Genomic DNA, 26480 nt, shown 5'->3' with positions numbered 1-26480 from the left:
TCGGCACCTACACACTGCTTTCCCCTCTTCCAGCAGTGGGCCCAGCCCTTTTCCCTTCCCTCCTTTCTCACTTCCACAGCTCCTCTCTCTATATCCTCACAGAGCCCTAACATTATCTTCATCCCACTCACATCAAAGACATGTCATCTTATGCTAGTCACTGGATTTTGCAGATTTTCCTGTCCATGCGAGCAAGGACATACAATAAAAAAATTACAATTCAAGGGCTCCTGGTCTATGGTTTCCTTGGGATCTCAGGAATGCAAAATAATCAGATTGATAGCAGAAGAAAAATTATGCTGGACTGAGAGCTCCTGCCAAAGGTCATTCAACCTGTGTGTCACAACCTGTGGCTCCCCTGCTTTAAAGTGTTCCCTAAAAATAAGAAGCCATAATTCATCAACTCATTTCAGCCTTTTATAACCATGCAAATAGGGAAATATTTTCTAATATTCAACCTAAATCATTCTAATTATGGCATCAAGGATTTGGCTTCAAGGACAAAACAACTGTCCACCCCAACTTTATCCATGGTTGAAGACAGTTGATGTCAAGAGGTCCAGAAGACCTGAATTTTATTTCCAGCTCTGTACCTTTCTGGTTACAGGACATGGGACAAATTACCTGTTAAAATATTGCTCTGACTTAATGTCAGTATCACCCCATTTAAGAAGCATTTTCAGTTCTTATTCTGACCTTTCTGTAGAATTTTATATTCTTGATCCTTCCTTCTAGAAACTTTCTTTTCTGGTTTCTAATTTTCCTATTTTTCTCTTTCTCTTTGGGACTCTACTCAACTTTGTCAACAGGTACATAGGCCTTTCTCTTTACCCTCTACTATTCTGACTCTGTATTATCTTCCCTGGGTGATTTCATCCAAACTCATAGCTTCAGTTATCTGATGTTTTTCTTTATAGAATATTACAACATGTTTAAAATGATGTTATAATCTTAAGTTTCTTATAAAATTTTATTTGTACGGTAGTTACAACCACATAGAGATTATGTATTCATTAGATAAGGACTAGAAAGGCAAAATAAATGAACTTAATTAGACTTTGGGAGTGGTGGATGAACAAGCATCTCCTGCTATTTTGGCCCTAAAGAAGCATCAGACAGGGTGCTCCACCGCCACCACCTTCTCAGTGTGGCCTTGTGATGCAGCCTGGCCAATCAGAGGATCCCAATATCTCAGTCCAATCATTTCTAAGGCTTTCCTGCCTGCAAGGAAAACTTCATATTTTGATTGGACGATAGTGGTCATCTTAATTTCTGAGCACAGCTTGTCTTCAGAAAGAAGTTAACCATAAAAAGAAGCAAGGCTGAGATGGAGAGGGAGTCTGAGCCCTATGACCTCATTTGAATCCCTAGATCCTGCTGTGTCTGAAACTGCACTTACCCTTTCTGGTCCCTTAATTACATAAACCAATAAATGTCCCTTGTTGTTCAAACTATTTTGGATTTATTTTATGTCATTTTCGAAAAAGAATCCTGCCTTGGGCAAAAAAAAATAATTTAGAATTCTATTAGTGATGACACAACTGAGAATTTAACTCCCCCCCCCCCCACAATATATACACCCATTGTTTTATCTGGTTTAGGACATCAGGAGGGAATAGATGCAAGTATCTCCTCTCCCATCCATATCAGAAACTATGCCAACTGGGCACGTGAATAGAGTTGTAGGGTTTTTTTGTTGTTGTTTTTAAACAAACCATTATGCATTAAAAACAGCAATCTGAAGTGTTATTGTACAATATAAGAGTGGTCTCTAATACAAATCATTGGTGAAAAAGAACAGGACACACCCTCAGCAGAGGTCATACAATAGGTGGTAAGATGCTTGTGTTCTTGGGTGAGGAGTTTTTGCTTTGTTGTTCTGCGGAGGTCTTGGACTCCTCTGGCCTGGCAACTGCCTCTGGTTTACTGGACGCTCCTGCTATATGAGGCAGTTGAACAACCTCAGTTGCATGCTGGAGAGAGCCCTGCTGATCACCTGAATTCTGAGCCGGGTTAGTGGGCCCATCTTTTATTTTGTCTCTAGTCTCTTCTTTGATGATCACATCTGCTGAAGGAGAGAGAAAACAAAGGAACAAGTTTTAAAATGTGAATGATATTCTGTTCATTAACTATCCATTAGCAGGGAAATCCTGGTTGTAATGATATAAAAGCAATTCACTTATAAAGCACATTCTATATGCCAGGCATTATTCTATGCACTTCATATTTACTAATTCATTTGATCCTTTCTCCACAACCATAGAAAATAGGCATTATTCTCACTCTCATAAACAGAGAAACTGAGATACAAAGAGGTAAGTAAATTGCCCAAGGGCCTATACCTGGTAAATAATAAGGCCTGAATTTAATTCCAGGCAACCTGACTCTAGTGACCATGTACATAACGAGTAGGCTATTTGCATATAAAAGATATTTGACTAATGCCATAATATTATACAAATTCAAAAGGTGATTATAAGGCTGCAGAAAAGGACACAAAGAGAAGGAAAACAGGAGAAAGGGAATTGAAAATAAGACAAAAATGGAAAATCCTAATAATGAGGGGCAAAAAACAAAACAAGCTAGCACCAAGTTTTCTGAAAGGAAAATCCAAAAAGTAAGAAATGGTAGGCCAGTAGCAATGTAGCCAGAATAATTATCTATCCAAGTTTGAATTCAGAGAAAATGACATGCAATCCTCCACAGATGCCTGGCCCCAGGGCTATGGGAAGAGAGCTGGCTATTTAAGGGGCTGTACCTTTTTTATCCAAGTGGTGATGCCCTTGAACGTTGTCCTTTGTTGCCTCAGAGGGGAAATAGGGATTGAGCTTCCTCAGGGTCTGGGGCCGGGGCCGTGGTTTGAGGTTCTGAGCCTCATAAATCCAAGCGTGCTTGAGGGCCTGGTCAGGAGTCATGCGAAGAGAAGGTTCCCATCTACACAACAACAAAACTCAGCATGGATCATTGTTTCATTTTTTAATACTGAAACATTTTTAAAGACTCCAATAAAAAACCTAAGTAAGATATAATATAAACGGTTAATTTTTAAAGAATCCATTTAAGCTATGTTATAACTCAAAGATATTATAGAACAGAGATTATAGCATATAATTTTAAAGTACCTGGAAATGACTATTGGAAATAATTTTTTTAGTAAATTTTTATGACAAGGCAAGGAATATAATAGATCCCAAGTCTTCTAGAGTTCTAGAAATGTCCTTATAAAAAACATTATAGAAAATCTTAACCAACGGGATTTTGGATTTGTAAACTAAGAAGATCAAGACAAAGAGATGCTTAATTTCAATTCCCAAGCCTCAGAATTTGGGTCTATAAATATATCAGAAAGAATATTATAGAATGCTAGAATATTAAGTCTATAAGGGGACTTGGATATAATACAGCCAAACCTCTAATGTAGTAACAAAGTACATTTGACAGAAACCCTACTATAGAATCATCCTGTTGTTCTTGCATAATTTTAGTGGCAAGGCACTAACTCACAGACCCACACTTTTTAAAAATGCCAATTCTTTAAAAGTTTTTCATTTTAATTTAGCCAAAATTCACTTCCTAGGAACTTGAAACCTAGTAACTTTGATTCAGGTTTTATTAGCATTATATATTATGCTACCCAACAGCATGATACAGATTGAGACAGCTGATCCATCTTTTATGTTATAATCCTGGAAGTATCTAAAAACATTTGCACTACTGCTAACTATGATCATATGATGTGGTTGCCATCTTCCTAGATGGGAAATTTCAGCTTTTGTCTAGCTGGTAACATCATGTTTAGAATAGCTTCTAACTGCAGCTAGGTGGCATTATATGCTAGACTCACCAAGGTCTTAAACAACGCAAGTTCCCATTTCTTTGTCAAATGAACTGTTGTTAAGCTACATCTTGCCTTTTCCTGAATTTCTAGAATTAGTCTATAAAACCTAGGCTAGGACTTTACATTCACCCTTGTTAAATGTGACTTGAAACTTCTAGTCTCTCATTCTAAAATTTGCTAATTAGCAGACTGTGAAATGATAAAGCCAGAGGCCCCAGTATCTTGACTGCTTCCTGCAGGCTGTGAACATCCAGCCCTTTACACTTAAAAAGAAAATAATGTCTTTCTTGGTTCTGAGCTGTGTTCTGAATGGTTGGGATTTCTGGGATAACTCACCAGTCTCAGTAATGAGTTTCTGTCACCCGTTAAAACACATTCATTCAATAGCCTCAGCTAGAGGCTGAAGGGTGCGGTTAATGGGGGTCCAGGATCCATCCCTATCTCCATTTCTCAGATGAGTAGCTTGACCTCCCAGATAAGAAAACTTTCAGTAGTACCTGATGTTTATCTTTTGAGCTAGAACCTAAATTCCAGAAGAGTGTTTTGCTAAAACTACTACACCCCCGGAAGAATGGCAGAACATAAAGATACAGTCTTCTACTAATACTGAACAATGATAGGACTGACATCACTGGAAGGCACCTTAGGAATGCCCCATTTTATACAAAAGGAAACAGGCCCAGAGAGAGACACCGACTTGCCAAATATCACACAGCTCAAGTGTTCACCACTTGGTGCAGAGACTGGCGAAACCTCTTTTTAAAATGACAATAGCTTGCATTTTCCAAACTCCTCCTAATTAGACACTGTACATGGTGGGTGTTTTAAGTGCTGTTTTTTTCTTCTATGATTTGGCTGAAGTAGAGAACCTAATTTCTAAGATTCCAAATATGCATGTAGATTCTAAAAGGCTGTACACAACAAATGGTTTATAGCTCATCTATTCCCTTCCCTAAAGGATTTAGGCTTTAAACTCTAGCAGCATGGGGAGAGGCCCAGAAACTGTACACTTGATGTGTGTGCAGTTACAACTGGCATGTGGAAAAGTCTGGCTTTGGTTTGCCAAGTAGAAGACATTTAGGACTTGCCTAACAACCTTGCTGCCAGGCAGTTGGAGGCCAAGAAGGCGGCAAACTCTACACACACTGTAATCCAGGGTGGTCACTTAATCTCTTTGAGCCTCAGCCTTCATATCTCAAAACAGCAAGTCATCTGCTCTGACAATCACATAGGAGGCGAGGAGAGCACTCTGATCAGGCAACAGGTGGGGAAGCATTTTGTAGACTCTAAAGTTCTGTGGTCAGCGTTTATTATTGTTCTTATAACTCTTTCCCAGCCCCAGACATTCACCAGCAAACACATGGGAAAGTACAGTATTTAGAAAGAAAAGCAGAGCCTTGGCTGGTGTGGCTCAGACATTTGAGCATTGGCTTGTGAACCGAAAGGCCACCCGTTCAAAGACGAGTTGGTGCATGTTCTTGGGTTGCAGGACCTGTCTCCAGTAGGGGGCCTGCAAGAAGCAACTGATTGATTCGATGTTTCTCTCCTCCCACCCTTTCCCTCCCTCTAAAAATAAAGAAATAAAATATTTTTAAAGTACTTTAAAAAATAAAAAGAAAATCAGAGACAAAGACACCCCAACAAACTCACACCAAACACCTTCTGAGAAAGTCCAGGAAGCTGGAGTCGTAGGTTTTCAGCACCATCGTGAGATCCTTGGAATCCGGGTATCTCTTTTTCCCCCTGTTGTTGGTTATATTTTTAGGAGAACCTTTGGAATCTTTAGAGATACAACATTCTGTGTTTAGTTCCAGGTGTAAATATTCATTGGTCGCATTACAGCTGTTCACTCATCTGTGCTGCATCTTGGGGTGGTCCTCACAGCTCTCTTACTTGTGGTACTACACCGCCCCCTCCACACAAACACACCCACAGTCTCAGGCAGTTTGAAATAACCATGTGTAGATAGTCCAATGAATACAATTACCTTTAACAAACAATTTTCCCTACTATTCAGTATGTTCTGAGCCTCCTTCCTACCACTTCCTCCTCAAATCAGTCAAATGGTTTAAATGGTTTAACATTCAGGTAAAACAATAATGATAATGATTAGCAATAATAACTCTGAAACAGTAAAAGCATTCAACTCTGAACAAAAAGAATATTGTCCATTCTCGGAGTACTGATGCCCTTCTCTTTCCCCACTAATCCAATAAAGTGACAATTTGGGTCATCACGAGGCATAACAACTAAGTCATTGTAAGAGAATGATTTGCTTACCCAGTCCATTTACAGGCCACACAAGCAAATTATTCTCATTACTTCTTTATAGTCACATCAAAGTTTTGTCCATAATTGGAGATCAAACTTGATTGGCCCTGAAGACACAGCTTGAAATGACTTTCTTTAGCTATTTTCATCAGTTACAGCCCTCAACAATGTATGATTTGTCATGCTTGATAAGAAGCCCTAAAGACAGCTCCAAATGTTTCCCAAGGATGCTGTGCGCAGAGCTGTGAAGCTAAGACCACTCATTGGGACACCTGGATTCTAGTGTGTATATTCAGAAAAGTTGACCACTTATGCTCACACCTTAGATATCTGAAAGTAAATGGGTGGCTATGTAAACACACACAATTTACACATTAAACTGAATTCTCACAAAAACTCAGTGAGGTTCATGTAACAGACCTTCTGGGAGGTGCAGAAGTGCTTCCATTACTTTTGATATCAATGCCATTTTCAGAGCCTTCAAAAAAATACCTGCTCTTACTGAATTCCTGGCAGAGACTGTGAAGGTGCGTATGTGTATGTGTGTATATAGACATGTGTATCTATATCTGTGTGTTTATATGGATAAGAGTTAGAGGCATGGCATAGGGTATAGGTTCTGTGAGCTCATACAAATTCCCATTTCCCTTTTCGACTGTGGCATCAGTGGCCCTGTCCCGACCTTATGCTATATATTGATCTTTTTACAAATGACCAAATAAGAACCAGGCTTACAGGCTCATAAAGGACATAGCTCCTAAAATCATTGATTTGCTTTTAAATCTTCTCACCCCTCAGATGTTCCCCAACTATCCCCTCCATCTCCTTCTTGCTTCCTGGAGCACCTAAGTATCTTACTACTTACTACTTTTAGGGCGACAGCACTTTACTGCTAATTTCTCATAGTGGTATTTACGAGGAGTGGCTGGGAGTTGAGGAGCTATTGGCCACCCAAACCTGAGGGAGCCAATAACTGAAGTGGACACAGTGCGTCCCAAACTCACTTTATCATAAGAAGCACAGAGAGTTGTTAAAAACATAGATTGCTGAGTCCCATCACAAACCCACTGTATCATAGGTTATACAGGAGGATTGTGGGAATTAACATATTGCCAAGTACCCAAATGATTCTTAAAATCAGATAAAGTTTGGGAAACACTGAAGAGGATGCAGGTGCTAGTAGTATTCTTTCTTATGTAGGAAGCGAAGATATGTAGATGTTGCTACCAAAACAACATCACCATTCTAAAGCCTAATGCTGATGGTAAAAATCGGATACCATATCAAAGGGCCATGCTTATGTGTTGGTACCCTCTCATGAAGGTGCTCTATATTCCCTTCCTTTCTGTATCCACCCACATACTGTCTCCTGAGTTTAGTGTTATAAGCTCAAAATGTGGTTCTTCCCACAATGTCTTTGTCTAGCAGGAGGGAACACCAATATCTCTACTTTTCTTTCCCTAATTCTTTGAAACCTAAAAGACAAGTTTGGGGTCAAAAGACCAGTTCCATTGCTCTATGTGTAAGTTACAACAGCCAGTCAGCCAGATCCCCTGCTGCCATCAGAGTGCTCTGGAAGAAGAGTTAGTTAACGTGTGGGCACCATGTTAAGACTACCAGGACATTGACGCCACTCAGAGGCAAGGCCTTCAAAGCTCCAGTGATGACTACAAGGTGATATTCAAAAGATATAACCATGGGAATGGCATGGGGCTGACCGGTCAGGGTGCATGACAGCCTTGCCAGTGAAGCAGGAGCATGGAGGACCTCTACTTGCCAGGCCTTAAACTTTCAGTTTCTAAATCACGGGGAGTCCAAGAAGTCCTAGCAGTGGGGTCAGGCAGCCTATGGCTGTGGCAGGGGCTGGAGGCTGTGGCATTTTGTTAAAGGTACATAAATAGTCTACATTTTAACCCTCATGTGGCTGAACCGGTACATATTGAATGACCACAAACATGACTGAAACTCTTTGACCAGGAGGATCCCCAATGTTTTTGACTCTCCTATTAATGGGACAAGTTGTGGAGAGAAATTATGCAACTTGCCTTACATTTTGAGGCCACTCTGGGATTAAAAAAAAAATAGGAGGTGAGAGAGTCAGAAATTACTTGAATTCCACAGCCAGCAAGAGCCTGTGAACTAATCGAACAACAATGACTGGTCAGAAATGTCATTCAGATATCATGGAGTCCCTGTCGGTGGAGTCCCCATCTGTAGAGTCCCCTTTCCCTCATGTCTGGCTTTGTTTCACTTGCCTGACCTTTGGGCCACTATGAATTTTTTTCTATCTTAGCTTCTTGTGACTTTTCAAAGGAATTTTAGATATGGGACTGACTTCATCTTTCTGGTGCATAGTGCACTGGAAGTTCTGCCTAAGTTGGACCTCATTGATCCAGCTGTTCATCTTGTACAGCACCACTTACCTAGAGAAATAGAGCATCATAAAATCCAGAGCCTACAGACTGTGATGAGGGGCAGCATGGGACTGTGGATGAGGCTTATCCCCAGTAATTAGGCAGATGTCCCATGCATAATTGGCAAGCCACAACACACCCACAGCAACTCTTCTGCCAGCCCTTGCTTACCCATCTTATTCTAAAGTTTCAGTGAACCCAGGATAGTAAGATTCTGGAGGAATAAAAAAAATTCAACAGGAAAGAATGATGCTCCATTAATGGCAGGCTATAGCAACGAAACCTTCCACTGTTCTTGAAAAGAAGTTTCTGTTCTTTGATTTCCCAGCGCAATACATACTGTGAAGGGGCCGCCTGCTTGGAGAGGCAAGGAGATCTATAGGAGAGGGCATAGTTATAATACTTAAGGTTTCAAGACCTGCTGACTGATCTCGTAAGCAGAAACCTGGTCATTTTCATGTTCCTGCATATTTTCACTGCCGAGATCTCATGCCCAATGTGATGCCCCCAACCCATTTCTATCACGCCACCTGGTACCACGTCTCAGCATTGTTTTACTTTTCTAAAAGAAACCCTTAGTTATAGCTTATCCTTATGGATGGGGACAGGGGAAGAGTACTAAACAGGATTTGGGGAATGGGAGATGCCTTCAAAGCCTGCGACACCTCATCAGCCACAATGGGATAAAGAGAGTTAGACCTGGGGACTTACCAAAGAATGTCTGTCTCCTGGAGGCTGTCTGAATGAAGTGGGTCGGTGGCAGGCCCAGCACCTTCAACAAATAAAATGCAGCTGCTTCACTCTTGTGGAGTCCCATGTTCAAAGACCATTAGAGCTGACTGGGACTTTGGTCAGACTTTGCCTTCTGCAGATAAGGACCCAGGGATATTGTGATACCAAGTCAGTGGCAGAGCAGGCCCAGCACGAGGGCCTTTTGACTTCTAATCCAGGGTTGTTTCAGGATGCTGAGCATCAACACCAGTCATGTAACTGGCATTGGCACCAACTAGAGGTGGGCACTCTTAATGGTAGCCAGATCTCATTGCCAGAGTGAATAAAGCAGAATACATGCTGACAACATTGAACTGAAAAATACCATATTCTGGCTGGGGGCAATGGGAAGCAGAAGAAGGAAGAGGAGATGGAAATTACCAGATGGGCATCAGACCACTCTATGCCAAACACCTATTGAAAAGAAAAGTGTGGCACCTTCTTGTTTACCTGTCCCCCTGAAACCTACAGGCGGCACAGAGATAGATTAATTACAGGCATCAGTCACCCTGAGCTCTGGGACCCCTGCACTTGTAGTTGGGTTCCCAGCCACCATGCAGACCCTGCCCTTCTGTTCCTCAACTCCACTGACAGTGAGTTCAGAAAGAAGCTGAATCTGGAGCAGTAAGAACCTCCACCAGATCCCATACTCGTCATCCTCCTTGGTATTGGAAGCAGGAAGAGGTCAGGGTGCTTTATTAAATCATCCACCATCAACCTTGGAAGCCATCTATGCTGATTTCTTCATTTTCTAGAAGTCCAGAGCAGGACAGTAAGTTGCCAAAGAGAAAGATCTGGATGAGGCTCCAGATTTACTGATTCTCACACCAGTGTTCATTTCAATATAACTGTCTTTTATAGCTACCATCCTTACTTAACACTGTATTATTAGTTTCAACTATGAAATGAAACTACATTTAATAATTGTCAAGGGCATATGTGTGTTTCTCTGACCATCTGTAATGTTGAGACAATCTAGAAAATAGAGATTTTGGTATACTTAGGTAGAAAGATTGATAGATGATAGATGATTGATGAGGATAGATAGATAGATAGATAATAGATAGATAATGATTCAACTTTCTTCACAGTCAAAATATCTTTGTTTACTGGAAAATTTCTGAAATGTAAAATTTTCTATTTCTCAGGGTTATTTTTCTTCTGTTTTATCTAATTTAGCTCCATAACAAAAAGCCTTGCCCTGACCAGTGTGGCTCAGTTGGTTGAGCATCATCCTGCAAAACAAAAGGTCACTGGTTCAATTCCCAGTCAGGGCACATGCTTGGGTTGTGGTTTCAGTACCTAGTTAGGGTGCATATGAGAGGCAACTACTCGATGTTTCTCTCTCACATCAATGTTTCTCTCCCTCTCCTTCTCCCACCTTCCCCTCTCGCTACAAAATAAATTTTTAAAAATCTTTTTAAAAAGAGGCCTTTAAATGAAAGAATAATAAGTATAATAAATAATCATATGATATGTGCTTTTATTGGGAGATAGTCTTCCCAGCAAGCTAAGGTGATAAGTTACTAATGTCTGAACAACACATAAATTTTGATGGGTGTCATGTCACTCTGATTTTAGATTCTTTGAATATATTTGAAAGACTGGTAGAACAGTTTTATTTTTAAATGTCGCTTCATAATATACTGAAAATTATATATTTATAATAAATAAAAATGTTAGATTTCAACTTAAAAGTGTAAAAGGGGATATATAATTTCAAGAATACTTTTAGGGAACATTTTCAAAACAAAACATGTGTAGGTCACTGCCCTACAGCGAGTCCAATGGAACCCAACTTCTGAGAGCGGAAGCTAGCTGTCCTGGGCTCCAGAGCGGAGCAGCCAGGCCTTCCCTCACCTCCATGATGCAGGCCAGCTGCTCCATTTCATTTTCCCCAGGGAACAGAGGGTAGCCCGTGTACAGCTCTGCCAGGATGCAACCCAGACTCCACATGTCGATGGCCGTATTGTAGGGATGGCCCAGAATCACCTCTGGGGATCGGTAGAAGCGACTTTGGATGTATGTGTACACTGTGCAGAAAAGAAAGAGAAAACTCACAGAGGAAAACCTTCTCCCCAGAGCCTCCTCCTCTAGGATACCTTCTCAGGTGAGGGTGAACCATAATTACGACTTCCTATACCTTCTCATTCTATGAGCTTTGAAGGCAGCCAAAGTATAACTGAGCAGCACTCGGGAGTCACATCCCATGTCTAATTTCATCAAATCCTTACAGCAAACCAACTATTTAAAGAATTTTTTCTTGTATTTTTTCCATTACCATTTCACCCCCTTATATCCTCCTCCCTGCAATCACCACACTGTTGTCCATGTCCACGAGTTCTTTCTCCTTTGTGCTCAATCCCTCCACCCACTAACCTCTCCCCCAACCACTAGCTGTCATCCTGCTCCCTATCTATGAGTCTGTCTTTATTTACAGCAAATCAATTATTATAGAGGTGTTATTATTCTCACTTCAGCAATGAAGAACTCTAAAGTAGGCATTGTTCTAGGGAAATAAATTTTAGTGAGCTAAACTTTAAAAAAGGAAACATAAGACTAATATAAAGCTGATTTCTAAACTGTCAGATTAATTTGAGGTAGACATCTTCTGAAAATATTGTGATTTGGCAAGGGAGGAGGCATGTGAGAACTAGAAAAGAAGAATGCAAAAAACATAATTTAAAAATGAACACTCAAGATATTATGTGCGTGTGTTGTATAATGTAAATTGTGGAAAAGGAAATAAATCTCAATGGAATCTCAGCAGAGAGGCTGTGTAGAAAATGACAGTAGGGAGCCTAGACTTTACAGGTGAGGAGACTGGGGTCAGAGAAATGGGACAGTTTAGCTGTTTCCACATGCTGGATGGCCAGGGCGGGGATTCTGTAATCTCTGTTGTTTGACTTGGTTCTAGTAAGGATGTAATACATTTTTGATTAAAAACAAAATAAAGATCTAATAAAAATTACTTTTATGTCCTGCTTGCTTCCAAAATGGATTTGAAGCATTTTGCAATTAAGCTAAAGGTATGCAAGGTAGTTTTAAAAACTGAATTTAACAGATACTTACATAATGCTTAATATGTGCCAGCCACTACTCCAAGTGTTTTATACAGATGTACTCTTTAATCCTTACAACAACCCTATGAAGCAGGCACTATTATTGTCCCCATTTTAAAATCAGAGAACTGAGGCATACACAGATTAAATAAATTATCAAGGTCACTCAGCCATAAGCAGCAGAGCTGGGATTTGAACGCAGGCAGTTCATGTCTAGCATCTAACTCTATACTGTCTCACAGTTAAACAAAATGTGAAGAGAAACATATAAAGGGGGAAATGACTATCAGACACCAAGGAGAAAATAATTATAAATTTGGTTTTGAGCATCCTGCCAGCCACAATAAAAGGTAACTGAGAGGTTACACAGTTTTCCTATCTAAGAAGGGTAAGCATATGGGTTCTTTGTGAGAGGCATATTGTTTTCTAGCTAGAATTTCCCATGGGATCCACACATAAAAGATAAAGGGCATATATCTTCAAAAGTGGTGCTATATAATATTTGAAAAGATCCATCCAATAATCATGTTATGTTTTTATCTTTCTGTGTCTTCCATCAAACTGTTTGTAACCTGAGGACAGGGAATGTTAAATTTTTTCTTCCTGGTACCCAGGACAGTGACTGACACATACCTGACAGTCAATAAATGTTTGTGGAATGGTATATATTCTCAACAGCAAACTTGATATAAGAAAGTATAAAGCTTAGAGAGCTTAAGTCAGTGAATCCCAAACTTTAGAATGGCTACACATAGACTCTTGGGTACGCCCTCAGAAAATTAGATTTGGTGCATTGGGGGTGAGCCCCTGGAAGTTATAATTTTCCAGAGGCCATAAGTGATTTTGATGCACATCTCGTTAGTTTTGGGACCAAATCCTCTTGGGTAATTACAAATTCGCAGAATATGAGATCTGCAAAGGCCTTTGAGGTATTTGAGTCCAACCTTCTCATTTCATAGAGGAGGAAACTTAAACTCAGACAAGTGAAGCACCTTACGCAAAATCATACATGCAACTATTACAGCTGAGCCCAGACTTGAACTCAAGTGACCTCATGTATGAAGTACTTGTTTTAGTAAGGGAAAGAAATCTCAATAGGAAAATTCAGACAAAGAGACCAGTATGGGGCTTACTTTTCTCGTGTTCGTAACAGCTTGATCCAAAATCAATAACTTTAACAGAGACTTGGCCCTTCTGGTATAATACTATATTTTCCTAAAGAGAAGAAGAAGGACATATGTCACATTTTAATAATGTTTCCCTAGGCCCTCTATTGTTCTAAATGTCTGCCATCCTCTAGGACCCAGTCCCAAATTCCACTACCTCATGGTGGACTCTTCCCATACCTTCTTACAAATCTCATTTTTTAATCTTCCTTTGACTTCCCATTTGATTTGTGGCCTGTACCTCTTATTGGGATCCAGTATTTGCTGCTTTACAGTATTTCTTTTGCCTATATTTTGTCCCTTTCCCATATAGATTATGGGTTTATTTTTATCTCCTTGGCACCTGGTCCTATGCCTTGCTTACCTAAAACCTTAGAAACATCACTGACACAATTTGATACATCCACTAAGTGCCCAATCAACATCTAGCTATGACAGAAGAAGAGGGGGAAAAAAGGCAATGATTTGATTGGAATTTGTCATTCCTGTGCTGAATTTGCGGGGAGTGTGAGACCAGGAGTTCCAGTAGTATCATGGATAAAGAGGCAGAGCTGCTGGGCTCTCCTCCCTGAGCATGAGGGCTCGCCACGTAAGGCTGGAAGATTAAAGTGCAAATTGTGTTTTCAAGGACCTGAATATCAGGTGAGTTGGTTATTATGAATATCAGGTGAACTGATTGTTTACTGAGTCCCTTAACATCCTAAATATGGCATAGCAGACCTGGTCCAAAATCTCTGGCGCCATGAACTAAGAAAGCATAAATTTGGTCCCCGGTACCTTTACTAAAGAACATATCAGCAAGTCTTAGAAGACTGAATTTCTAGTGTGTCTCTAGCCTAATGGAAAGTCCTTCCAGGCTCATTGGCAGAATTCCCTCCAGAGTGGGCATGGATGCATCAGGCATCACAGCTCATCGATACTGACCATTAAGTTCATAAAAACAGCTCTGATCCTTGAGCCCACATTCATCAAACCCACTCCTGGCTATATGCCTACTTCCCTACTAGGGAAGCGTACATTCCAATCTACTTGACCTCTTTCTCAAGGAAATCTATTACCTCTCATTTTGGCTACCAGGTGTCTTGTGAATTTTCCTGATAAGAGTCAGTCCCCTAGGCCCAAAGACCATGGTTACTGTGACCCTTTGGAGCTGCAAAGCTAAGGATTTCCAGGAACTCAGATGTGGAGAATAAATCAATGTGCCACAAGCTACCATTTCCTTGTGAGGCTCCTCCTCAGCCCAGACAGAGCATCTCTACCTAGATAATCTTTAATTGTCAAAATATCCCGAATTTACCCAATGAGTTACACTTTTTTTAAAAAATTAACAAATTTTGGAGTGTGAGGGGAAAGGAATGAGGAAAAGTTAAGGGATATTTAAATATCCGTGAGAGGTTGATTTGGAATCAGCTCCTGTCCCTATTTGTTTATACTTCTATACCTTTTCTTTAGGTGTCTCTCTGTATTGCTCACATTTGTAAATATTAACTCATCTAACAAGCTTTTACCTACCCATTGCCTACAATTGCTATTATCAGGTACCATATTAGGTCCTGTAAATAAAATGGTGAGAAGGCATGGTTCCTGGCCTTGAGGGAGCTTGCAGTTCGGTGGGGGTCACAAATAAACAAGTAATCAGTGGAGTAACAGAACTAAGTATAGAATACTAGCAGGACATGAGGGAAGGGCACATCCATTTGGAGTAGAAGAAGTAGTCAGAAATTTGTTGTACCCTAGGACCAATTCAGAGCAGAGTGGATAGAGTGAGCATTTAACACAGAAGAGATCCAGCCTCCTGAGTGACACATCGCTGCACACCCTTACCCTTACACCTTCCACAGGGAAGCCCCAGACCTTCCTATTCTTTGCCTCAATGACCCCATATCTTTCTTCATTGTCCTCAAACCATCCCTTACTCTTCACTGCATTTTACTTGATTTACACAGCCTGACTGCTTGTTTCCAAGCTAGGGCCCTGGCCGTGACACTGTCTAGTTACCACAGGGGAATGGAATGCGGCAAACAGTTTATGAGGGTGGGAGCCAGCTCCCATGGCTAGACAGAGGTTGTACTCACAGGCTTGAGGTCACAGTGAATGATTTTCTCTACATAAAGCATTTGTAAACACTTCAAAACAGAGAGGGTGAAGCGCCGAACTACTGACAGACTGAAGCCTTGAAAGCTATTATTCTTCATTAACTCATACAAGTTGATTCTGGGAAAGAAAGAAGGTGATGTGTATCAGTGTAAAAAAAGTATAATGCTGAGTTTAAACCTGCAAACAACCCCAAGGATCACCTGGTTTCCTTCTGAGAGTAGGCAAGCATCATACAAGGAGGCAGGGCTATGGTGTCCTATAAACTCAATGTTCCCATTGATCCACAGTGGCTTTGGGGTAACTTTCACCTGGGCTGGCCTCTTAGATGTCCCCTCAATTGTTATGTGACTAGGTCATTTAATCACTTTGTTATGCTGTGGGTTTTAAGAGGTTGGACCGAACTACTAAAATATTCATAGTTCTTCAGGCCTTTGGGAGGGATCCAGGAAGTCCATCAGTTATTTAACCCAGCAGCCACTTCTGCCCAGGCCTAAACAGGCTGCCTAAAGATGTCAGGTTCCTGACAGGTAAGGGAACAAGCATGTGGACAGATGGGGCTGAGGGAAAACAGAGACACCTTACCCTCTCCATACAAGCCTGACGGCTTCATCCCATCCGTCGCCTTGCACAAATGGGCCTCACACTCTTGCCAGATTTTCCTAAATTTTCTATTTCAGGCAGAAGCTTGAAATATTATATAAAAACCTGCCATGTTATATGAAATCTGACTTATAAATATTAGAAATGAATGCAAAACATTTTAACAAGAAAAACCTATTTGTAGGCTACCAGCTTATGACCTCTGTATGCACTATAAGATGAGGAGAGGAGGGATAGGACACAGCCCAGAAATGACTCTGCATCGGCCTCTTTCTGGTTTCTCCTAATTCTTCTATCTCTAAACTTTATTTAACTCTGTTTGTATTTAGGAAGACATTCATTCTTGACAAGCACAGTGGAGATTTAAGACTTGGCTCTGGCTCCATCCTGGCCAGCTATGTGGCCCTGAGCAACTCTCCAACCTCCATGGGCTTTGGCTTTTCCCTCTGCACACCCACTCCTCCTGACTTCTCTGAGCACTAAGTACAATGACATGCTAGCTGTGCACTTGATTCATGGCCAAAAAAGGCAGCCTGGGTTGTCCATGTTGTCACAAGGAAGATAACTTTCCTCTGGAAAGTGGACATTTTGTGATCATCAGGGACGGTGAAGAGTGTCAACTACACTCCTTATTCAAATTTATCCAGCTCCTGGAATTTCACCATCAGCAACAGTGTCATAGGAACACCAAGTTATGAGCTCAATGAAGCCTGTAACACTGGGCTTCTGAGAACTCACTCTAATTATTCTCCTTTTCTAAATGCATTCTGGGTTTCTGGTTTTGTTTATATTTCATCAGAGAGAAAAGTAATCAAATTAGCATGCCCTTCCCATTAGCACACCTTCTCAGCTCCAATATTCAACCAGGTGATGCCAAGCTATTTTAGTCAGGTTCTGCTCTCTTACCAAAACATGTGGTCCTGTCCTTATTTGCACAGAATCAAAGCTTTTTCCCCATTCTGAGCAGCCAGCTGCCTGCTTCCCTGGATTCAAAACTCTGCACCACAGGGTGGTAAAGCCAGTGAATGGGGAAATAGTAGCCAAAAAAAAAAAAAAAAAAAAAATACTTTCCAACATATTTCAGTTTTGATCCTGAGGTCAGAGGCCTTAATTTGGTTATGTCATCCAGTCCAGCACTCAGCACCGGGTGACACATCCTGTGTGTGCTCACAAGTGACAGACATGAAGAAGGGACGGGGTGAGATGGGCAGCTTTTGGCCCAGTCTCCTTGTTCCGGTGCTTTCTCCATAACTGAGTGGCCATTGTGTCCATTCTAGTCACTAAATGTTTACATCCAGGAAAATCTAGTGTTCTGGCCTTAAAGTTTCTCTTCTATCACCTTAAGCCACTTTTCAAAGGAAAATGAGTTAAAAAGAAAAAGCAGCTGACCCCAGGAGTTCAAAGGTGATGCAGAGGTGATTGCGGAAGTAGAAAAAGTCCTTCATGTGTACCACATTGCAGCTGTTGCCTCTGTCTTTCCTTTTGAGAGCTTCCAGGATCTTCAGCTCCACCAGGGCCTGGCGGTGAAATCTGAAGTGATTGGGGAGTGGCAGGGAGGGTGAGGAATGGGGACACAAGACATGGTGTCATATCACGTAGCAGCAGTAGCTCATTTCCTCAGCCCCTCCCATTGACCCTAGCAAGGCAGAAAGCACTAAAGACTCCATACCGTTGCCCCTCCCTTCACCCCACTGTGGAATCCGATAGGTAGAGAAAGAGGAAAAGATCAGAGGAAGAGGTGGAGTTGGGAAGGGTTGGCATAATGAAAGGGCCAGTCATGCAGTCCCTCCTCTTTAACCTATGCTACTATCCACCACACCTCTTCTTGTTCCTGATGATTTTCAAGGCCACCAACTCATTGTTTTTGTGATCCAAGCACTTGGCCACCTGTCCAAAGGACCCTTTCCCAATCATCTCCAGAACCTCGTAGCGGTAGGCAATGTGGTCATGCAGGACCTGCAGGAGCCAGGCAGAAGCTAAGGGGCACAGCCATAGGCTCTGAGGCTCCCCTGATACTGGGGTCCCTGGATACCCATTCCCAGCTCATGGCTGACTCCTTGGGGGAACTTTCTGACCTGCATTAGGCACTAGTGCTATTCCCTTCTCTTCTTATTGCTCTGCCATGGTTAGGTTGTTGCTGGGGTCCCACGTTACCCATGTGGTATCAGGGAAAATCCCACAGGCTCTATCTGTGTCAGGCAATGCAAAGACCATTGGATGGTCTTTGGGAAGAACAATAGTTTCAGTGTGGGGTAAGTTCTGTTTCTGACCCCTTAGGTGTCTCCATCAGTCAGAGAAGTCTTTGTGTCCGCTCTGTCTCTTTCAAATCAATGTGGTTCTCCTCTTGACTTTTCCAGATTTAATTCGGTCTTGGAGTTAGCAATACAGAACTTGGACCTTTCTCAACTAAAAAGAGAAATATTTTCCAAGAGCCAGAATTATGCATGTCCCTCCATGTACTGGAAACTAGGGAGCAACTCTTTAGTCAAAGCAACAGGAAATTACCAATTAGAAATGCTTTTCTGGGTGGCTTCTGACAAGCCACTTACACACTCTGAGCTGTGGTGCCTTCATCTGAAACTTAAGGTTCTAGGTAAGATGATCTCTAAGGTCTTCCAGCTATGAGAATCTGTGATTCCTAGTGTCACACTCATAAATTTTGGAGAGTTGAAGGAGAAATATTTGTGTACCAGTCCTCAGAATGTACTTGTGATTCTGTGGTGGGGATCTGTCCTTATAGAAGGACTCAAGCCATCAACGTGCACAACTTTACATGTATGGGGAAAAGGCAAGGTCTATGTCCTGCACATGTTGGGTAAAGGTACATGTGCTTCCCTGGCATTTGTACATATCTTCTACATGCTACCAGTTTAGAGGTATCATAATTATTCACTCACACCTCAACTTGGACATTGATTGAGGCCAAGGATCAGGTCGTACTCATTTTTGATAGTTTCCTTAATATTTCCAGAGTCTAACAGATGCCCAAGCATATGATAGGTTCTCAATAAACAGCTATTCATTTGCTGGCAGAATAAATGTGAGAATGCAGTTGTGTTGCTTGTTTGGGAATTTGCTATGTGCATTGTATATTTGTATGCATTGGAATGCAATAAGGAAAGAAATTCCAAGCATGCAGAAAGCACATGTATCTCTCTCCTCCCTACCAAAACATAGCTCTCTCAGACTTGAGATTGAGTAACTGAGTACCAGTGAATTCTTAAAGGTAGTGCTGACATCCCTGGGGAATTTCTCAGAGCCTCTAGGCCAAGGTAAGGGGGAGAGGGGGAAAAGGGGGAGGGAAAATTTGAGGATGTCTGCCTGAACAGGGGTAAAATTTTTAATAAAAATTCTGTGCTAAGGACCCATTGAAAATTCCCCCACCCTATTGAAATTTGTGTCTGTGCAGGGTGCCTTTTCTAAGATGAGGATTTATAGCTTTTATCAGATTCCCCAAGGGATCCTTGACCTAAAAATGTTGAGAACTAGGGCTCTAGATAAAGGATGTGTGCCAGAAACTCTAAATCCTTGCTTCTCAAAGTGTGGCCTGAAGACCAGAAGCATGGTCACAACCTGGAAGCTTTTTAGAAAGGCAAAAATCTCAGGACACACCCCAGACCTGCTGGATAAGGATTCAAATTCATAATAAGATCCCCAGATGATTTGGGTGCATAGTGAAGCTCAAGAAACACAGCTGTAAATGCTATTAAGACAATCTACCTCTTCTGTGAAGGCATCAAAGGCCAATCCTGTCTCCCAAACCTAACCAAATTATGAGGAAATCTCCTGAGGAGGACAGTCCCACTAGCCCACAACCTAGTAGGCCAAGCATCACTTATCTGGACACCCTCAGGGGTGGAAATTGCTTCCTGAAGCAAAAGGGATGCTTCCACTGCCCAGATTTCACCTTCAGGCTGGGAAGAGGCCCTGTCCTGGGAAGCCCCAGAGACATAGACTGAAGAAGGGAAGAAATAGTCACTGGGATCAATCTTTGGAAAACTGAAGGAAGTTAAGCACAAGGTACTCTAGTGGCAAAAGCATTTTTTGTTGTTATTTTTTTATTTTTGTCTGTGTGGGAAATGACATTTATTATAAAATAGAAAAAATGTCCATGTGTGGGCTTGTGTGGAAGAGACCAAAAAGAGGAATGTTGTGGGGACTGCATTTTACTCCATAGTCTCTTTTTCCAATAGGTCCAGGACTGTGCAGAAGAGCCTGTAGGAGTTCTCCCAAGATACTTGTTACCCCAAATACTCTTGGAGAAAATCATATTCTGTTAGCAGAATAGTTTGTATATTAATTGCATGTTTTCTCATTTATAAACATGGCATTTTTTTGGTTTAGCACCTACTAGAATCCTTCAGGGTGCCTAGTCCCAGATTCATTAGCATCAAATGCTATAAAATACCCCACATTTTTTTCCTTTCCAGACCTTCTTGTTCCCAAGCCCCCAAATCCTACAATTTCCATGACCTACTCTCCCATCACCTTCATATAGGAGCCATGCTCATCATCAAAATTTGTCTTGCTGAGTTTCTCAGGAGCCATGTGGAGCTTCTTGGCTTCAAGCCCCAGGAACCACAGCTGTGCATAGCCCAGGATTTCACTTTGCTCATAAGAAGACAGCTGGTTCCTAAAACACTTTAGGGCCTCTGTGTGAAAAATACTGGTTGTTAGTTAAGTTGAGGCAGCACAGGATCTGCCCAGGGTGGAGATGATGGCAGCCCTTCCAGTTCATGAGCCAGTCAACCCTGTCCTCAACTAGGGAGCTTACTAAGAACTATGCATCCTGAGTCTCACAGGGTGGAACCATAACAAAGATAAATGTCAAGGTGTTGTATTGATTTGAACAACAGGAAGTGAGAGGGAGAATTCAGTCCCCAAAGAGCTGGCATTGCAGCAACATGGGTGAAAAATTCAGGGGTAAACTTATTGTCAACAATAGTATATAGTTAAAGCAGCAGTTGCCCAAATTAATGTGGGATTGGGCTACACAAATAGCTAATCCTGAGAGGTCCTGAAAACTATAATATCTTCAGGGGCCAAGCAGGTAACATAAGTGTGACTTTCAAGGCCCAGGAGGTATTTCCAGCTGAACCACTGAGTCCCTCAGACAACAAAGAAGGAAGTATGTTAGCTCTTCTCTACTCCACCCTGGCCTGATCACATCACATGTCTGGTGTTTGCTCTGGGAGTGGGTGGGGTGGGACTCAAACTTTAAGACAGATTTAGATAAACTAGAGAGTGCTGAGAAGAGGAAAACCAGGATTGGGGAGAACCAGGGGAACCATGTTATTTGACAAACTGCTAAAGAGTTGGAGGAGGAATTGCCAGAGGGAAATAAAAAGACTTATGGGGGACAAGACCTGTGTGTGTCTCCATATATACAAAGGGCAGTCATGTGTAAGTTGAATAAAGCATGTTCTTTGCTCAGAAGAACCAAGGCCTAAAAGAGCAGTGAGACAGATATCAGCCAGATCTTTAAAGGCAGAACTAGCTGAGAACTAAAGTATCTTCTAGTGGCCAGTTCCTGTGACTAAGAGAGGAAAGACAACCAATTTAAAAAATACGGGAGAACAGCTCTGAGCATCAGATAGTGTTGGGACATGGTAGATGCTCAGTGGATTTGAGTTTTCTTCTTGTGGACCCTAATAGGTTATGAATCTCTAAACCTTGTGAGGAGTCATCTTCTGGCCAAAAGCCTACATGTGACCTTCCAGGTCTGACCATAGGCCATTACAAAGGCTTTACCTGGCAGGCATCACAGGGGAAGCTGCCATCCCCACACCAGCCTTGGTGCACAGCCAATGCACTGAAGTCTGAAGACTTGCGGTCAAGGACTCAGCTTCCCTAGGCTGGCCATGCTCCTATACATAACTACCCCAGGAGCCTCCATTCAGAGGCCTCCACCAAGATCTCTTAATCAAGAGGAGGGGGGAAACTTCAAGATGTTTCTCCCACTCTGACTCTGTGCTGTTTTTCCACTCCTAGCCCTTCCCCTGTCACCGCCCCTCCCTCCCGCCCCCATAAAAGGACAGGAACATGGTCAGGCTTTCTAGGCAGTGAGCTAGTCCCTCTGATGGCGCTGATACCTTTGACCCTGGCCTGGTGCCAGTTCATGTCAGGGGCAGGAGGGTGGGAAAGGAACAGTGGGGTGTCAGTGTTTTCTTCTATTTAGCCCTCTGCTTACACTGTCACAGGAAGTAATGAAAGAATTGACTATTGCTTTCATTTTAGCTTGTTGCCTTGATTTACTCCAATGCCTGGCAGCTTAGCTCTCTCCAGCTCAGCTCAGCTCTTAACACCTGACCATCTATAACTACCCTCACCATATCCTGCTGCTGCATCAAAGGCATACCTGCCGCTGTCAGAGGCACCTTGTGCTTCCTCTGTGGTTTCTCCTTGGACTTGGGATCTTGGGTGTTAACACTCGAAAGGAAAGGCATTCCAGAAGCTTTGTCCTCAGAGGCCAACTTCTGACTGTGAATTTGATTTTCCTGTCCGGGGAAAGAATTTGCAATAAAGGACTCCTTAGGCTTCTCCTGGGTGTCCTAAACCATTTACCTAATCAAGAACACCCACATCCAGCCAGACTCTACTCCTTCCTCTACAGGAAGAAATGATAATAATGAGAGTGTAGTTTTCAGCCTTTTTCCCAAAGAACATATTTAATTCATTCTCTGTGAGACGCATATACTTTACAGGATGCAGTATTTTGAGGAAAAGTACTTTATTGCTGCTCTTGAGAAGGCCAATTCCTAACTAGATAAGATGACTTGTTCAAAGTTAAACACTTGAACTTAGGTGTGTTTAACACCTCTATAACTTGGCACTTTCTCACATTATCTCATTCGGTCCTTACTCAGAAAAAAAGTAGGGAACATTGGAGGAAAAAAAAAAAAACCCAAAAAACCCATTTTGTATGCTTCCACTATTTACACCAGATACTTCATTTTTCTTTTCTTCAATGAATCCTCATGACAAGTCTATAGAGAGCCAATTTTTGTAGATAAAAGAAAGTCAGTGACTTATTGCTGAAGTTTACATTCATTGTGAAGAGTGAGAACAGGACTAAAACTGAAGGTGTCCAATATCAACTGTCTTCAGGAGACATTGTGCTTTTCCCACCATCTTGAGCTGAAATCAGACCTTTCATCTGCCTGCTCAGGGTCATGTCCACTACCCAGCACTCACCTTACACAGCAGAGGTGGCTTTAGCAGGATTTTGTGGCTGATGCACGAGAAGTTAAGCATGTTTTTCTTCCCCTTGGTATCCACAAAAGGGAGTGAAGTAATGTTGGTGTTGGCATTCTATAGAAGGAGGAGGTGGAAAAGTTACAGGAGCCTCTGGCAAGAAAATGTCTCAGGGAGTCATTTCTCCCAGCATCTTCTCCACAGCAAAGATGGGCCTGAACCAAATCCAGACCTGAATTTATTTTTAAAGCTCTTGGAGAGAAAAGCAGAGTGGTCAAGCAGATGGCCTCTGGGGTTGAATCCCTGCTGCACTTACTAGCTGCAGGCTTTACACAGATTACATTCGTTATCTAAGCTTCAGTATCTCATCACCGCCCTGGGGACAACTGTGAACCTACCTCATACATTTTGTGAGGCAAATGAGGCAATCTATGTAGAATATTCCATAAGCATTAATCATTATTATCACCATTCCAACCAATATCTTACAACCGTAACACGGCAAAATTCTTCCTGCAAATTTGCCTTTATGCAACATAAACTCCAACTTTCCTTACATTATTCACCTGACCCAGTCGCTTGGATTCCTCGCTGACCCTGCACTGATTAATTGATTGATTGATTGATTGATTGATTAGGAAAGAGGTAGTCTGACTATCAATAGGCAGCAACGGTTAATATCGTGTAGAGACAGGGCATGGTGGTATGGATAGAATGTGCTCCTCATGTTATGCTGAGTTGACCAAAAATGCCTGTCACAAGCTACCCTAGCCACCTACCTTCCCTCATCCTCTCCTAGAGAAGACACTAAGCATCACTTGCCATCTTATGCAATAATTGGGTCATTCTGAGGTTCTTGGTCTTAGAAGGTGGCTCCTCAGCTTGAACCTCAGGTTTCCCAACCTGGATCAGGTGGGAGAGAATTGGAATAGTGTTTGGTATGATTTCACCTCAAGCCACCCAGATATTTATTTTGCTTCATTACAATAAACAAGATACACTTGAAGCCAGCTATCCTGGTCTCAAAGCTAGGACATGCTAAGAGAGACTCAAAGAAGTTCTGGATGAACATGTGAATGACTGGCTGAGTGAATACCCAAACAAATGACCTTTCTGGTCATGTTTATTCTAGATTAACTTATCCTATGGTTTTCAAACTTATTTTAAAAATCCATATAAGTAAGCCTTTCTTCAAATAAAATCTTAGCTAGAAGCCCTGAACTTAGGAAAAGATCAAAGCTGAGCTGCCCCTGCTAAAGAGAAGAAAATGCTCATAGTCTTGCAAGGGAATGCTTTTACCCTCTTAGGGGCTTTGAAGGTCCCTTTGTGGAACCCACTAGAATATAGGCACCCAGCCTGAACACCAGTGACCTGATAAGAAGAGACTTCACATCTGGAAAGAGGTAAAGAGGAGAGTTGAAAACAGCAGAGCAGTGTGTCTTAAAGGTGGTATGCACTCAATGAAGGTATGTGGCATAATTGTGTATAGCACACAGATAACAGTTATCTAAATAGTTATGCATTTATTTTAATGTCCATTTGAAAAACTATAACTAGCACACTAAACCTGTAATTTTGTGGTTGTTATTACATAGAATGAAAATTTAAGTTAAAAAAAACAATGTGAGTACAATGTTGATATGGCAAAAATCATGAAGGTAGCTCTGAAATGACTAATGTTTAGCAAAAACAGGTTGCAGCTTGAATCTAGGTTCTGCTCTTTGAAGCCGAACCCAGGGCCCTCTTTGTTCCAGCCCTCCCTTGGGGAACTGAATGACATTTATCCAAAGCAAGACACAGCTGGTGCCAGACCAACCCCTGTAACACTTGGTACACTGACCGCATTGATATAGGGACAAGGTACAATACTTCAACATAATAATCACCTAGTACAGATAAGCCCTCCACAGAGCTGTGATGATGTGGACTATTTACAACAGTCCAACCCAACCTTCTAGAATAGAGATATGATCTGACGGAGAGGGGACTGCATAGAACATGGGCCGTGGCCTCAGACCAAATCAATTAGATTCGCTAATGTGTACTGTATACAGGATTTGGTTGTCCGTTAGATGGACAATGATGATATCTGAGCAAAGACTGCAATGGCAAATCTCAGTGATCCTACTTTCTCATCAAATAAATTAGTGGGGATTAAAATTTAGAAGCGTCAACAATGACAAGCTGGCTCTGAGGATGATTTGGGGATACTGGACAAAAAAATGAAAAGTGCATTAACAAAACACAACCCAGAATAAATACCATGGAGAATGAGTGTCAACAAAAAAGGAGGTCACTGTGAATGCAGTCTGCCCAAGAGAATATGGGGAGGCTTTTTGGAATGGGTGTGGCTTGGTCTGGGCTGTATTTGGGAGGAAGGGTAGAAAGCATGTTTATTAGGTGAAACAACAGTATCTGCCATACTCCAGGAGTCTTCACTGCTCATCCTGGTTAAACTGGAGGACAGTGTACACTGGGCTGTGGAAGGCACTCAATGCTAAGTTAAGATACATGGTCTTTATCTTATGGGCAATAATGAACCGCTGCCAGTTTACAAGGTTGGGAGTTACATACACAAAGCAGTATTTCATAAAGATCCCTCTAGCAGCAATGTGGCATAAAATAACGCTCATCGATATGGACTCTGAAGTAGACTTGGGTTTTGAATCCCAGCTCATTTTCCTTATATGTAAAAGGGAGAGAGAGAGATCTTTGCTCCTTTCTTGTGAAATAGGAAAACTGTGGATTCAATTGAATCCACACAAGATGATGCACAAGATGTTGTGGAGCCTAAAAATTATTAAAGGAACTGAGAATGTTTAATCTGAGAAAGAATAAAACAACATTTCTGAGAAGTTAACAATTCTGATATTGTCAGACATGCATACTGGAATCAAACAATTAATAAATGGATGGCAGATAGTAGAAACCAGGTTTCTCACCATTAGTGTGAAAATTTATAGATAATCAAGGTCACTATCAACATTACCATGAAATAATGAATTAGTGTTGGAGACCTCAGCAAGAACTTGTGTTTAACTTAATGTAGATGGCTACATACAGAAAT

General features: G+C 41.6%; 1 protein-coding gene across 1 annotated transcript in view; it reads right to left on the bottom strand.

Annotated features, from left to right (window-relative positions):
• Positions 1–1820: 1820 nt before the first annotated feature.
• Positions 1821–26480, bottom strand: part of DYRK4 (dual specificity tyrosine phosphorylation regulated kinase 4) — a 43678-nt gene continuing 19018 nt past the window's right edge. Inside the window, exons 2-14 of the mRNA XM_054577957.1 lie at positions 24236–24316; positions 23414–23530; positions 22578–22716; positions 20708–20871; positions 18039–18175; positions 17609–17749; positions 15598–15736; positions 13490–13571; positions 11155–11327; positions 9235–9295; positions 5489–5618; positions 2759–2934; positions 1821–2065 (exon numbers count right to left, since the gene is read on the bottom strand). Of these exons, the coding sequence (XP_054433932.1) occupies positions 1821–2065; positions 2759–2934; positions 5489–5618; positions 9235–9295; positions 11155–11327; positions 13490–13571; positions 15598–15736; positions 17609–17749; positions 18039–18175; positions 20708–20871; positions 22578–22716; positions 23414–23530; positions 24236–24316 (1785 nt within the window). The remainder of the gene's footprint in view (positions 2066–2758; positions 2935–5488; positions 5619–9234; positions 9296–11154; positions 11328–13489; positions 13572–15597; positions 15737–17608; positions 17750–18038; positions 18176–20707; positions 20872–22577; positions 22717–23413; positions 23531–24235; positions 24317–26480) is intronic.

Source organism: Pteronotus mesoamericanus, unplaced genomic scaffold (assembly GCF_021234165.1).
Source record: "Pteronotus mesoamericanus isolate MK-2021 breed Mesoamerican mustached bat unplaced genomic scaffold, CSHL_Meso_final contig_468, whole genome shotgun sequence".
NCBI lineage: Eukaryota > Metazoa > Chordata > Mammalia > Chiroptera > Mormoopidae > Pteronotus > Pteronotus mesoamericanus.
This window is presented reverse-complemented; position numbering and strand designations above follow the sequence as displayed.